Consider the following 13,227-nt stretch of genomic DNA (forward strand, 5'->3'; position numbering starts at 1 on the left):
TTTTGGAATGCAGTTGTATAAATATTTATACTTGTGCTAATATAAACTAAAGCACCAAACATGATCTGCAAATCCAACTTCTGAAAAAAGTAACTTGTAAATTTGAATTTGAATATAAATTTGAATATAAATCTATCTTTAAACTGGTCAAAAAAGAAAATTTTATAAATAATATTACCTGTCATGCACTTGTGAATTTGCAGAATTAAATTACTTACAAATCTTCCTAAATTAAATGGAGTGGAGGGATCAACTAGGCAAAATGTTGGAAAGGAACCGTGCTTACCTCTCTAGTTACAAAGCATTCAATTGGGTACGTTAAAATGACAGTGACTCCATAACAGAACCTTCCAAATGTTACCAGGTCATCATTTCTGCAGTAGTTTTCAAATAAGTCTCCTAGAAAATAATATAAAATAGATTTATTTCAACTATTTGAGATAAATATCTAACAGACAGTAGATATTTATTTACAAGCTCCATAAACTCCATTAATAGAATATACTGCCAAGCCTATATGTAAGTTTTTTGCTTTCAATAACTATATAATTATTGACTGATATTAAAACTAGTACATGTTTGACTTGAGATGAATTCATCAGTGATGATTTTTCTCTTACTCTCATTGTTTGTTTTCAGTAGATCTGCCTTAAATTTGTATCAACTTCTGAAAAATACTTTCATCCATTGTCTTCCCACACCTGAATCAACTCCCTAAATTCTTGTGCACTAGTTTTATAAAGTTGCTTCTGGTCTTTGTTTCTGGTAAATAAGCGACATAGTTATTAAAAAAAAAAAAAAAGTCTGTTAAAATAAACAAATTTCCTTTTGAAATGTTATTCTTAGATCAAGGGCAATCCTGAAAGGAAGAGTAGACTAGTACATCTGGGGGGGGGGGGGGCGCTGAATTTCCTGCATATCATGCTATAGGGTTTAATCACAGACCTAGGGCCATGGCAAGGATTCACCTTTCATGGTTTCTGATGAACCCGCATGCAAGTGCCCTGATTCAAAACTGTGAGAATATAGTTATTTCCAAGGAAAAGCATTATATGTAATTAGTTCCAAACTAAACAATGGACCAGGCACACCTGGAACCAATTCTTACTTAGAGACTATTTTCTTAGACATCAATGAAAAAATAGAGGGATCTAATGAGGGCCCAGAAGTCATGTCAGCATAAAGTTTCCCAATACTGAAACAAACAATATTTGGGCCTATTTATTTCCTGAATATATAACATGTTTACATTTTAAAATTTGGGTCATGTTTTCCAATTAGACTGAATAGAAAAATCAGATCAAATTCATACACTACTATACTGTATAAAAAGAAAACAGAAGGGGCGCGCCTGGGTGGCTCAGTCTGTTAAGTGTCTGCCTTCGGCTCAGGTCATGATCCTGGGGTCCTGGGCTCAGGTCATGATCCTGGGGTCCTGGGATTGAGTCCCACATCAGGCTCCCTGCTGGGTGAGGAGTCTGCTTCTCCCTCTCCTGCTGCCCCTCCCCTCTCTACTAGTGTGCTGTCTCTCAAGTAAATAAATAAATAATCTGTAAAGCAAAACAAAAACTATACTTCTGCCTTTTTTTTTTCATGAAAAAGCTAAATGACCCGCCTCTGCCAAGACTTATTTTAATGACTCTTCTCCCCTCCCCTAGTCAATTAGAACAAGTGTACATTACTTTGTAGGGTCCCTTCCCAGCAGTAAGGGACTAAACCACAAAGCAGTCACGGCAGAGACCTGCTTCAAGGTTGACTGAAGAGACTCTTACCACTCTGAGAAAAGAAGACAGAAGGTCCCCATTCACTAACCTTCCCTAAAAAGTGGGTCCTGCACCTTTTCCAAAGTGGTTGAAAACGTTAAGAACAACCTCGAGTTCTTCACTGTCTCACAAGCTAAAACTGATCTACTCAAAGGGACAAGAAAAGAAGCGTGCAGTTTGCACAGGTAAGAACAGATTTCCCTAAAATGAAACGGCCTGAAGAAACAATGTCAGCTTATTCCAGCTTGAGTCTATTTTCGGGAATTATAGCTAGATTAAAAAGAAAAAAAAAAAAGCTCCAACCCAAACCAACCTGTCAGCTTTGTTGTATAAAGATTTAATTACATCTAAGCAATTACCACCAGTAACAACATTAGGAAGGTGTGACTAAGAAAAAGGGTTTATGTCTTACAGGGAAGGCATTTAAAAACCAAGGTTTTGTACAGACTGGAGCCTGCAGGCCATTCGCCTTGGCAAAGGATGCAGCAATAGCAATACATGGCAATGTTTTGAAACACAATTTTTATCAAGACTTTCATGGTCACTTCATTACCGCATTCTAATGGCACATGCATGTATTATATTTTTGATGGCATTGGAATTATGTTAAACACTTTGTTGTGTTTTTTAATTTTTATTTTTTTGTATATTTTTAACACTTTGTTTTGAAGCCATTTTTACTTTTTTCTTTGTAACTTGAGAAATCTCTGCCTATAATCATAGTCACCTCTGTTTGAAACAATACACCCAAGAGTACCTAGTATCATCTGCAAAGTAAGCGAAGAGGAAGTGGAGGATAAGAGACAGCTTTTAATGAGTCACACTTGACCAAAGTGGGGTAGACTGCAAGAGAGAATGGAAAGAAAAATGAACTGCAAGTCAGAAGACTTGTTTTCTACTTTGTCACCAGCCAGCTTGGGCAAGTTCCTTCACCTCTTTGTGTTTTAAGCAGGGGGTAGAACTAGTTATTCCACTTACCTTCATAGGGTTGTTTCAAGGTCAAATGAGATAATAGACTGGCAAAAGCTGTGACATGTTTGAGTCACAGCATTTAGCGGGCTGTCAGATTGCCCTGGCTATTAAACTACACAGAGGAGTGAGGGCAGAAGTGAGTCAAAGGAAGCAGAAGCAATAGCCACTCAGTTGCTGTGCCTGGGTGAACAGAGAAAAGAGAAAAAAATTCAGTGTGGGGTGGTGTCGTGGGGGTGGAGGGGAGAAGGGGTGAGGCCCGTGTTGTGGGAAAGATGATGTTTTGTGTTTAAGGCAGGAATGGGATAACTAAGTAGGAATGTCCTGCAGGCAATAGGCTGGAGATGAAAAGAAAGGTCTGGACTAGAGTTTAAAACAATGACAATCTCCAGAGAATTTGTTGAAGGAAAAGAAGGCAGCTTGTCTGAGCCAGTTAATGGGAGGTGGGGGGAGAAGAGGAGAGAAGGTAGGAGAAAGCAAAGGGCCATCACACAGAGAGAAAAAAAAAATACTAACAGAGGGAATGATGATATGGTCGTGCTCTTTCTCCTATGGGAGGAGAGACCGGATATTCAGGACTGTTAAGTGATTCACAGAGGTGCATAAGAATCAGAATCAAGAAGACTATTCACTTTGAAGAGTGGGAGGATGCTGGTATTTCTGAAAGTGAAGCTGCAGCAGAGCGGTGGAGAGGGAAGCCAGATTTCAAGTGCTTTTAAGTGAAAGCAGGGAAGAAGAGAGAAAGAATGAACTACCGGAATAAGTTCAGCAGTTTAAAAAGGAGAAAATCTGAAAAACAGAAGGAGCTGGGGTGGGAAGGTAGAGGAGAGAATGGATGGAGGAGATCAGTGACGCTTTGAAGTGGAGCACTGGGTATAATGGTACCCAAAACGAGGAGCAACAGAACCACCCCATGCGAATAATAAAACGTGATGAGAGCTCAATGTCTCATTTACCTTGGGTGAAGCCAGTAAATGTCAAGTATCCACATGCAGCAAAGAGAATACTGATAAATACAGAAGCCAGCGTAGACACGTGGATGATGCGGGACCACTTAGCTACTGTGGGGTCTTCCAAAGAACCATAAACTAAGAAGCAGTTATGGTGGCAAATAAATGCTGCAATACAAAAAGAAAAAGTAAAAAAAGAACACCATTAAAGCAAGTGTTGCAGGATTTTTTTTCTCCATTGGTGCCCGCAGTTCTTGGTTGGTCGTGCTGGTTCAAAGAATGAAGAGGTAGGCCAGACAGAGTGGTGGGCAGCAAAGCAAGGTTTACTGAGCAATAGCAAAGTGACGGTTCAAAGCTCCCAAGGAGGGAGGGGACCTGGGAAGTTTGCCATCGGAGTTTCTAAATCTGGGGGGGTTTATGGGCTTGTTGGAGGGCTGTTTTAATCTGATTGACCTACCTGAGCCTGCCGTCCAATCAGGTTTTTGTCATCTATCTATCACATGGGAAAGGGTGGAGGGCTCCTTGCAGGGTGGTGTAAAATCTTTTAAGGGTGGTTTCCTCTTAGGGCTGGGGCCCTTTGGCCCTGCCTGCCTGCCTTCCAACTATCCTTCATCACAAGCACTAGGGTTCTTTTTAATTCTGAAAATTCAAGAGACATATGCGACTTTGGAATGCTGCTGAACTGAAGTTCAAATACATTAATTTACTAGCTACATCAGAAAATAGAAAATAACTTTTTTTAACAACTTCAGGAATGAGAAATTTCACTCACATTAGGCTCATGCGGTCTCTTCATGTCACTCTTGACAGAAACCAGGCCTACCCAACTTTCTCTCCCATTTTCCATTTCCTAGTGGACTTCCAATTGTAACGGAAATCTAAACAGCACTATATTTTCAGTCCATGACTTCCTTTCCAATCTGGGATATAACAGAGTGGCTTTAGACATCTGGCCAATTTGTAATACTTCATGTACAAGGTTTTGAATAAGCACATAACACTTGCTAAAATTTCAAGTTAAGAAACACAAGATGACTGTAATGAGTTTTCTGCATGAGGAAGAAACTTGTCCAAATTAAATCAAATTTTAGTGATGAGTGAGAAAAGTTTGAGCCTAATTTTATGTTGGCACAAACTGGATCATATGCTGTTAATAGGAAGTCTAAAACTTAGGACATCTGCTCTCCAGACACAAATATGAAACTTTTTCATTATACTGAAGACTCCATATTGAGAAAGGGCCTTTGAAATCCTATACTCACCAAATGACATGACACCAAGTGCCTGAATGGCATTGGGCTTTGCAAATACCCAAGCATCTTCTGTTTTTGGTCTAGAAGATAAATCAGGTAATTTAGTGAGTGATCATGCAAACGCAAGCCTAAGCATGTCGGAGAACAACAAATGGTGTCACAATAAAAACTGAGTATCTTGAGGTCAGAAATTAAGAAGGGGCCCTCATTAATCTTCCTTAATTATAAATAACTTCCCAGGAACATACATGTTATGGTTACCTCAGTTCTCTAAAAATGCATACTTGGAAAGACTTTATTTTTACATATTTGAAAAATCCACTGACTACTTAATTTTGTGACTTTATTTACTCACCAATTTAACAACAAATATTTGTATGCACTCATCATTGAAGATTGAGGGAGATACAAAAATCAATGATGCAGGGTTCCTCCTCATGGTTAACCAATGCTTCCTTCATTCCCCTTTAACTCATTCTCCCGGTTCATCCGACTCAAGGGAAATTCATAGTTGGGACTACAGTTTTACCGAAGAAGGTGGACGTGAACTAGTATTAATTGAGGATGTTTTTAATTGTATTCTGGGAATTACCCTATGACATCTCAATCTTCACAGTGACACTTAAGTATTATTGTTACTATTTAATACATTAGGAAAGTTAGGCTCTGAATGGTGATAAAATTTGTGGAGCTTCCACAGATTATAAGTGAAGAAGATGAGATGTGCTGTCCATCCCAGGATCTCTTTCACACTGAACTGTCAGTGACTTCAATTCCCACCTGTGGAAATACTTCTCAAAGACGTTTTGGAAATACATGAATTTAAATTAACTGAAGAATTGTATTTCTTAATGGAATTAAAAACATTTGCCTGCTTGTCTTTGGCAGAAATTGGTCTCCCTGGTTGACATATCCTTGAATAATGGTCGAAAGTCTGGTTCTGAGATCAGACAGCTTGTGTTAGTCTTCTGGCTCCTTCTACCTATCAACTGTGCGATCTTAAGCAAGTATTAACCTTTCTGTGCTTCAGTTTTGATATCTAGAAAATAAGGGTTATGACAGTAGTACATAATCCATTGAGTGTGTGACATTAATATTATCAGCTTATTATTATCATTCATTGTCATTTAATAAAAAGTACACAAAATGGCTAAGCTTCCCTGAAAAGGAAAGGCTTGAGTGAAAACCAAAAGAATACATTAAAGTAGAAGAAGGGAAAGAGGAAGGAGAGTCATAGAAAGCATAAAGGCAATAGGTGTAAACCTATTTCCTGAGTTTGTTATTCATTCTCCATGTAAAAAAGTCTCATTTCCTATGTCAAAGTTAGTGGGATTTATGCATTATATCTCTTTTCCTTCCTTCCTTCCTTCCTTCCTTCCTTCCTTCCTTCCTTCCTTCCTTCCTTTCTTTCCTTTCTTTCCTTTCTTTTTCCTTTCCTTCTTTCCTTTCTTCTTCTTTACTTTCTTTTTCATATTTCAAATGAGCAGTTACCGGAACAGAAGAACTGGCCAGCCTACAAGGGAGGCCGCAGGCTGCTCCAAAGCTTGCTGTGATTCCAGGTTTTTTGAGTGGGAGCTGCTGCCACCTGCTGTCTCTACTACTCTTCCTGCAGTGAACATTAACTGCTAAGAGTACACCTGTCCGATTCCAAGGTTAATGTGGACAGATTTTGTCCCCAGTCTTTAAAAAATGATTCAGAAAAGCAATGCTAAAAATTACAGAAACTTGGAAGATTTTAAGCTTTTAAACATGTTTTAAAAAACCTATTTTCTCTGTTAGAGTATTTGCACATGATTAACACTCATTTTCCTCTCATGTACAGATTATAGTGGTGTCCTAATTTTTAACTCTTTAAAAAAGGTAGGAGTTTGATTTTCATTTTTTTCCTCCACTCAAGTTTTTAAAATTTTTCCTGGTCCATATGCTTCAATGAATATATTCCTAGATAAGATGGAATATGAACTAGAACATAGAGATGATTTTGAATTTTTTAAAAGATTTTATTTATTCATGAGAGACACAAAGAGAGGCAAAGACACAGGCAGAGAGAGAAGCAGGCCCCATGTAGGGAGCCCGATGTGGGACTCGATCCTGGGACCCCAGCCCAGGATCACGCCCTCGGCCAAAGGCAGACACTCAACTAACTGCTGAGCCACCTAGACTTCCTAATTTTGAATATTTTGTGTTCACCTAAATGGTACTGATTTTATTTATTTATTTAAAAGAGTGCACAGGTGTGGGGCAGGGGCACGGGGCAGAAGGAGAGAGAGAATGTTAAGCAGGTTCCAGGCCCAGTGTAGCACTTGACTTGGGGCTCTATCTCACAACCCTGAGATCATGACCTGAGCTGATATCAAGTCGGACTCTTAACCAATAGAGCCATCCAGGCACCCCAATGATGCTGATTTTATAAGATGGAAAATACCAAGAAAAGATGTTGCAGATAGGAGAGCATGTATTTCCAAATCTAGATAGAGAGAAGGAAAAAGACATTGAATATGGATTTCCAATATTTTATAAAACAGCCTGAAATTAGAATTAGTTGCAGAATCAACTAGCTACACACACACACACACACACACACACACACACACACACACGGGGCGGGGGGGGGGAGAGCGGAGAGAAAGTTTCTTGGCATATTTAGAGATTTCTGTAAATTTGATACCCATAATGGTTGAGAAAATGAAGTTATGTATTGTTCTGATTTTAAACTATAGATGCTGAAATACAAAATAAAATAGCAAATGCAACAAGCAGAGTATAAGAAAAAATCATGACTAGGAAGAGTTTTTCAAAGAAATGCAAGGGTTGTTCAATACCAGAAAAGTCTATTAATGTAATCCATCTCATCAACGGATTAATGGCGGGCAAAAGCTTATGAGCTCTCAAAATATGTAGAAGAACCTACAATCCAGTGTTTATATTGAAAAACACACTTTAAACAAGCTATTAATAAAATAGAACTTCTTTAATCTGATAAGAATATCTACCAAAATCTATAGCAAATGACATATTTAATAGTGAAAATTTACAAATATTACAATTAAAAGTGGACATCAGGTAAGGATATTTATTATCACTGCTCCCAGACTATATCACTGGAATTCCTAGCTAATGCAATAAAATAAGAAGTGATAAGATATGTAATCATTGGAAAGGGATAAATTATTTGAACACAATATAATTGTCTACATAGAAAATTCAGGGGAGGGACTCCTGGGTGGCTCAGTGGTTGAGCACCTGCCCTTGGTTCAGGTCATGATCCCAAGGTCCTGGGATTGAGTCCCACACTGGGCTCACTGCAGGGAGCCTGCTTCTCCCTCTGCCTATGTCTCTGCCTCTCTCTGTGTCTCTCATGCATAAATAAACAAAATCTTAAAAGAAAATTCAGGGGAACTTACTGACAAGCTATTGAAATTAATTTAGCAAGGTTACTGGATATAAGCTTGATACATGAAAATCAGTAGGGTTGAGGTACATAAGTAATAGCCAATTAAAATGTTTTTTAAATGGCACTGGCAATAAAAACACTACATATTTTAAATGATATGCATAACCTTAATGGCATGATATAATTTTATGGGAAAACATATATAAATGGAAAGATATGCCATATTCATGTATATGAATAGGTGACTCAATATCATGTAGATGTCAATTCTCCCCCAAATTAATATTTAAATTCAAAGAATAAAATATTATATTCAAGGAGGAAAGAAATTCTTTTAAAAAAAATTGTAAAAGCAACATAAAAGTAAGGATTGAGAAACCTGAAACTGTGTGTATGATAAAATAATCCATATACAAATTTAAAATATAAAGATAAGCTAAAAACTTGGAAACAAGATTTGTTATGGATATAGGATATTCCAATAAGCAATGAACAATAGTCAACTGACAGAAAAAGAAATGAGAATGGTCAATAATTATGCCACAAGTTGCTCACTTTCCTTTATAATCAGAGACACTCAAATGAAATCCATACAAAAAGGCATTTTACACTTAATTCAACAATAACAAAGTCGATAAATTGCTGGGAAAGGACAACTTGCAATTATTATGGAGGGAACTGTAAATTGTAAGACACTTTGAAGAAGAGTTTGACAATATCTAGTCAGTTGAAGATACTTAAAGGTTGTAACAATTTCATTTCTCCATATTATCCTAGACTAGGAAAGTACACATGTGCACAAAAGATATGAATAAGGATCTTTGCTACTGCATTGTTTATATTAGCCAAACTACCTCAATTTCAGACAATAGAATTGATAAATAAATCCGTAAGTAAATCATGACATAAACATAAAATTGTGTGCCATAAGAGCAACTAAAATGAGTCACGCAGTGCTAACGGTAGCAAAATGGAAATATATGGCATACAATACTGAAGGAAAAATCATGAATTACAGAAGAGAAAATGCATTTTTAAAAAGATTTTATTTATTTATTCATGACAGACACAGGGAGAGAGAGAGGCAGAGACACAGTCAGAGGGAAAAACAGGCTTCATACAAGGATCCAGATGTGGGACTCGATCCAGACACTCCGGGATGACACCCTGAGCCAAAGGCAGGTGCTCAACCACTGAGCCACCCAGGCATCCCCATTTTTAACCATAGTAGTTATTTATGTATATTTTACAGACATACTAATCAATATTAGATATTGTTGTGAATACATAAAAGCATACTACAAGTATAAACGTAGGAATGATTTTAAACCAACAAGAATATATCTCTAGGGAAAAAGAAATGAGTTGACTTTTAAATATAATACTCTATTGCTGATAAATATTGAAGTAAACATAGAAAGTTATTTTAAAAAGATCTAGTCCAATTTCCTACTTCCTGAACTTTATATGATTATACAATATTTTCTACATAAAACCTTTCTGGACCTGAACCTAAGTTTTAACCTTAAATTTCCATAAATACTCGACAACTGAAACTATTTCTCCTGCTTTCCAATCACTTATTCAGTTTGTTCAATTTTCAACAAATATTTGTTGGCCACTACCTATGTTGCAACCACTGTTATAAATCCCTGAGGATACTGCCGAAAAAGAAAGAAAGAAAGAAAGAAAGAAAGAAAGAAAGAAAGAAAGAAAGAAAGAAAGAAAGAAAATAATCTTGATGTTTATTCTATCTCATAATCTAGAACAGCACTATATAATAGTGTTTCCTGTGATGATGGAACTGTTCTACACCTGTGCTGTCCAATATAGTTACTACTAACTACATGTGGCTATAGAGCCTTTGAAATTATGGCTAGTGTGACTGAGGAACTAATTTTTAATTTTATTTAATTTTATCTAACTTAAATAGTCACATGTGACTAGTTGCTACTATATTGGGCCATACAGAGCTAGAAGAAATCATATAGATAATTTTTGTTCAGAAATCTAATTATTTTTTCACTTTTAAAAAAGATTTTATTTGGGGTCCCTGGGTGGCTCAGTGGTTGAGCATCTGCCTTCAGCTCAGAGCGTGATCCTGGAGTCCCGGGATTGAGTCCCACATGGGGCTCCCTGCATGGAGCCTACTTCTCCCTCTACCTGTGTCTCTGCCTCTCTCTCTCTCTCTCTCTCTCTCTGTCTGTCTCTCATGAATAAATGGATAAAATATTTAATAAAAAAAAATTTTATTTATTTATTTGAGCGAGAGAGTGAGGGGGAGAGAGAGACAGTGACATGAGTAGGGGAGGGGGGCAGATGGAGAAGGAGAAGCAGACTCCTCACTTTTCAGGGAACCCAATGCAGGCCTCTTTGTGAGGCTCATCCCTGAACTCCAGGATCATGACCTGAGCCAAAGGCAGATGCTCAACCAACTGAGCCACCAAGGCACCCCAGACATCTAATTATTTTCTAATGGTCTAAAAGAGTTAAATTACCGAGAGAGGTTTAATTTTTTTCCTATAGTGTAGGGGTGCCTGGGTGGCTCAGTTAAGTGCCTGCCTTTGGCTCAGGTCATGATCCTGGGGTCCTGGGATCAAGCCCTCATGTGGGCTCCCTGCTCAGTGGGGGGGCCTGTTTCTCCTTCCCCTCCTGTCCCTCCACCCTGCTCGTGCTCTCTCACTCTGTCAAATAAATCAATAAAATCCTAAAAAAAACACAATTTCCTATAGGGTAGCTTATGTTGTATATTTCAGTATTGTTTACCACTTGAATTTTCTAAAGGGCAAGTAGAATGGAGGAGTTGAGTGTAATGACAGAAAAAATACTTCTTTAACTTATAAAGAACCAAGGATAGCAGAGCCTGCAAAATACATAAAAATTAAAAGAAAACAACCAACAAACTAGGGGAAACAAATTGAAATTGTTATTATGAATAGAGGCCTGGAAGAAAAGACATAGTACATAATAGTCATATTGAATTATTTTAAAATATGAATCAACTAAATGAAATTTAATTTGTATTAAATAATTAAATTATAAGATGAGTGCTTTTAAAAAAATTTTAAAGTATAAGTTGTATTAAATTACCTATAAACAGGGAATGGCTTTCAAATGATAATTCAAATTCAAACATATTAATTAACATACAACTCTCCTGGAGTAGTTATTTTGTACAAAGTGAGGCAAGTTTTCTTCTGAAAAAAATCCCCAAATAAAAACTACTCTCCAATTCCTCTTTGTTTTAGATTCTTCTATTGCTACTGTTGAATTTATTTCCCTGAGGAACTGAAACCAACTGCATTCACTCGTGTGTGTCTAGAGTTTGCAATGGAAGCCAATAGTTCTGAAATTAGTCCTCTGAGGTCAATAGTGTCTCTTCCGCAAGTGTTAATGTTACCTGCTGATAAATGGACTTTTAGCTCTTTACCTCTACTTGGTTCCTACCTGCTTCTTTTATTTACTGTAATCACAGTAATATATAGTATATACAGACCAAAATGTGGTTAATATCAATAAAGGACAATAATGAACTTAATTTCCTCTGTGAAGGACAACCTTTCTTATGACTAAGAAAAACCATATGGGATACAGAAAGCTGTAATGGAAAAAAAACCACATGTTTTGAGGTCAGACAGACTTGGATTTAAATCTTAGTATTATGGTATACTAGCAGAGTGCCTTGGGGCAGATAACTTAATGACACTGGTCTCAGTTTTCTCTATTGAACAGAGGTAATAAAAATAATTCTGTTTACATATCTGACATAGGGTTAAATGAGAAAATGAATGAAAGATTGTGGTATGTAGTGGACAATCAATGTTGGATGAGACCTCCTTCCACTCTTTCTCCCGTCCCTTATGTTATCATTAAAGGAACAATACATGTCTTAGTCTAGCTATAAGGACCTGTAAGTACACAAAATGCAATCTTCATTTTGTGTACTACAATTCATCGTGGTATATTCATATTCTTTTAGAGAACGAAGGGACCTGGGGGAAGATGAGCTGCTTTATTTAAAATAAATGAATGATTAATCTTGAGAATAGACATACATGCTACCAAATGGGCAGTCATTTGGTTGATACTGATGAAAAAAAATTGAAATGATTCTTTTGTTTTGGATATTCACAGTAAACATTAAGTATTTTATCCTATAGACCAATTTTGTGCACAATTGGGTCTGTCAAATTGGTGCAAACCTCCAACTGCATAAGGCCAAGTTAGACAGTCTCAGTGTACGTGGAACTGCTCACCTTACTCACTCGAGGGTTTATACCTTAGCCCAGCCATCATTCTCGCCGGATAAGCTATAGCTCTGTGTTATATGATAAGTTTTGCTACAGTGGTGTGGACACTACTGCCAACAGAAGACAATGAAATGTTTCAAGAGGGCACTCATTAAACCTGAAGATATTTGACATCTAAAATGAATAGAGAGGCAAACTGATTATTTAATCACCAGATAATATCTTAAACTAATCGTTTAAGAGAAAAAAAAAGTTTAAAATTAACCTTTTACATGTTAAAGTTCCAATCTATACATACAAGCACAATGTACACATACACAAATTAAGGGTTATTCATATTACTTTTTGTTACATCAATTTCAAATTATAGAAAGGGTTTATCCTGTCAATATTGCTAAGATAAAAGTTCTTCCTCTTGTATTTTACCACTAAGAAAGTTTATGAAAGAATATAGTTGTATTTTATCATTGGCATTGATAAAATATAAGTACAGTGACATTTAAGTTCATCTCTTGAACACGCAGCACTACCTTCTTAGAGACAGCCAGAGGCTAACTTACATGACCTGGAAACTTAAGAGCTTCACTTTCAGGAATTACTTGGAAGTCTTGCATTTTGTTTTAATAAGGTAAAACGGCCTTATATGTA

The 13,227-nt window shown here is 36.9% G+C and overlaps 1 protein-coding gene across 1 annotated transcript in view; it reads right to left on the reverse strand.

The window, feature by feature from the left end:
* Positions 1–13,227, reverse strand: part of SLC38A11 (solute carrier family 38 member 11) — a 55,034-nt gene that overhangs the window by 12,961 nt on the left and 28,846 nt on the right. The window contains exons 8-10 of the mRNA XM_072751809.1: positions 4,945–5,015; positions 3,689–3,850; positions 287–399 (exon numbers count right to left, since the gene is read on the reverse strand). Of these exons, the coding sequence (XP_072607910.1) occupies positions 287–399; positions 3,689–3,850; positions 4,945–5,015 (346 nt within the window). The remainder of the gene's footprint in view (positions 1–286; positions 400–3,688; positions 3,851–4,944; positions 5,016–13,227) is intronic.

The sequence above is a fragment of the Vulpes vulpes genome, chromosome 3 (assembly GCF_048418805.1).
Source record: "Vulpes vulpes isolate BD-2025 chromosome 3, VulVul3, whole genome shotgun sequence".
Taxonomy (NCBI): Eukaryota; Metazoa; Chordata; class Mammalia; order Carnivora; family Canidae; genus Vulpes; species Vulpes vulpes.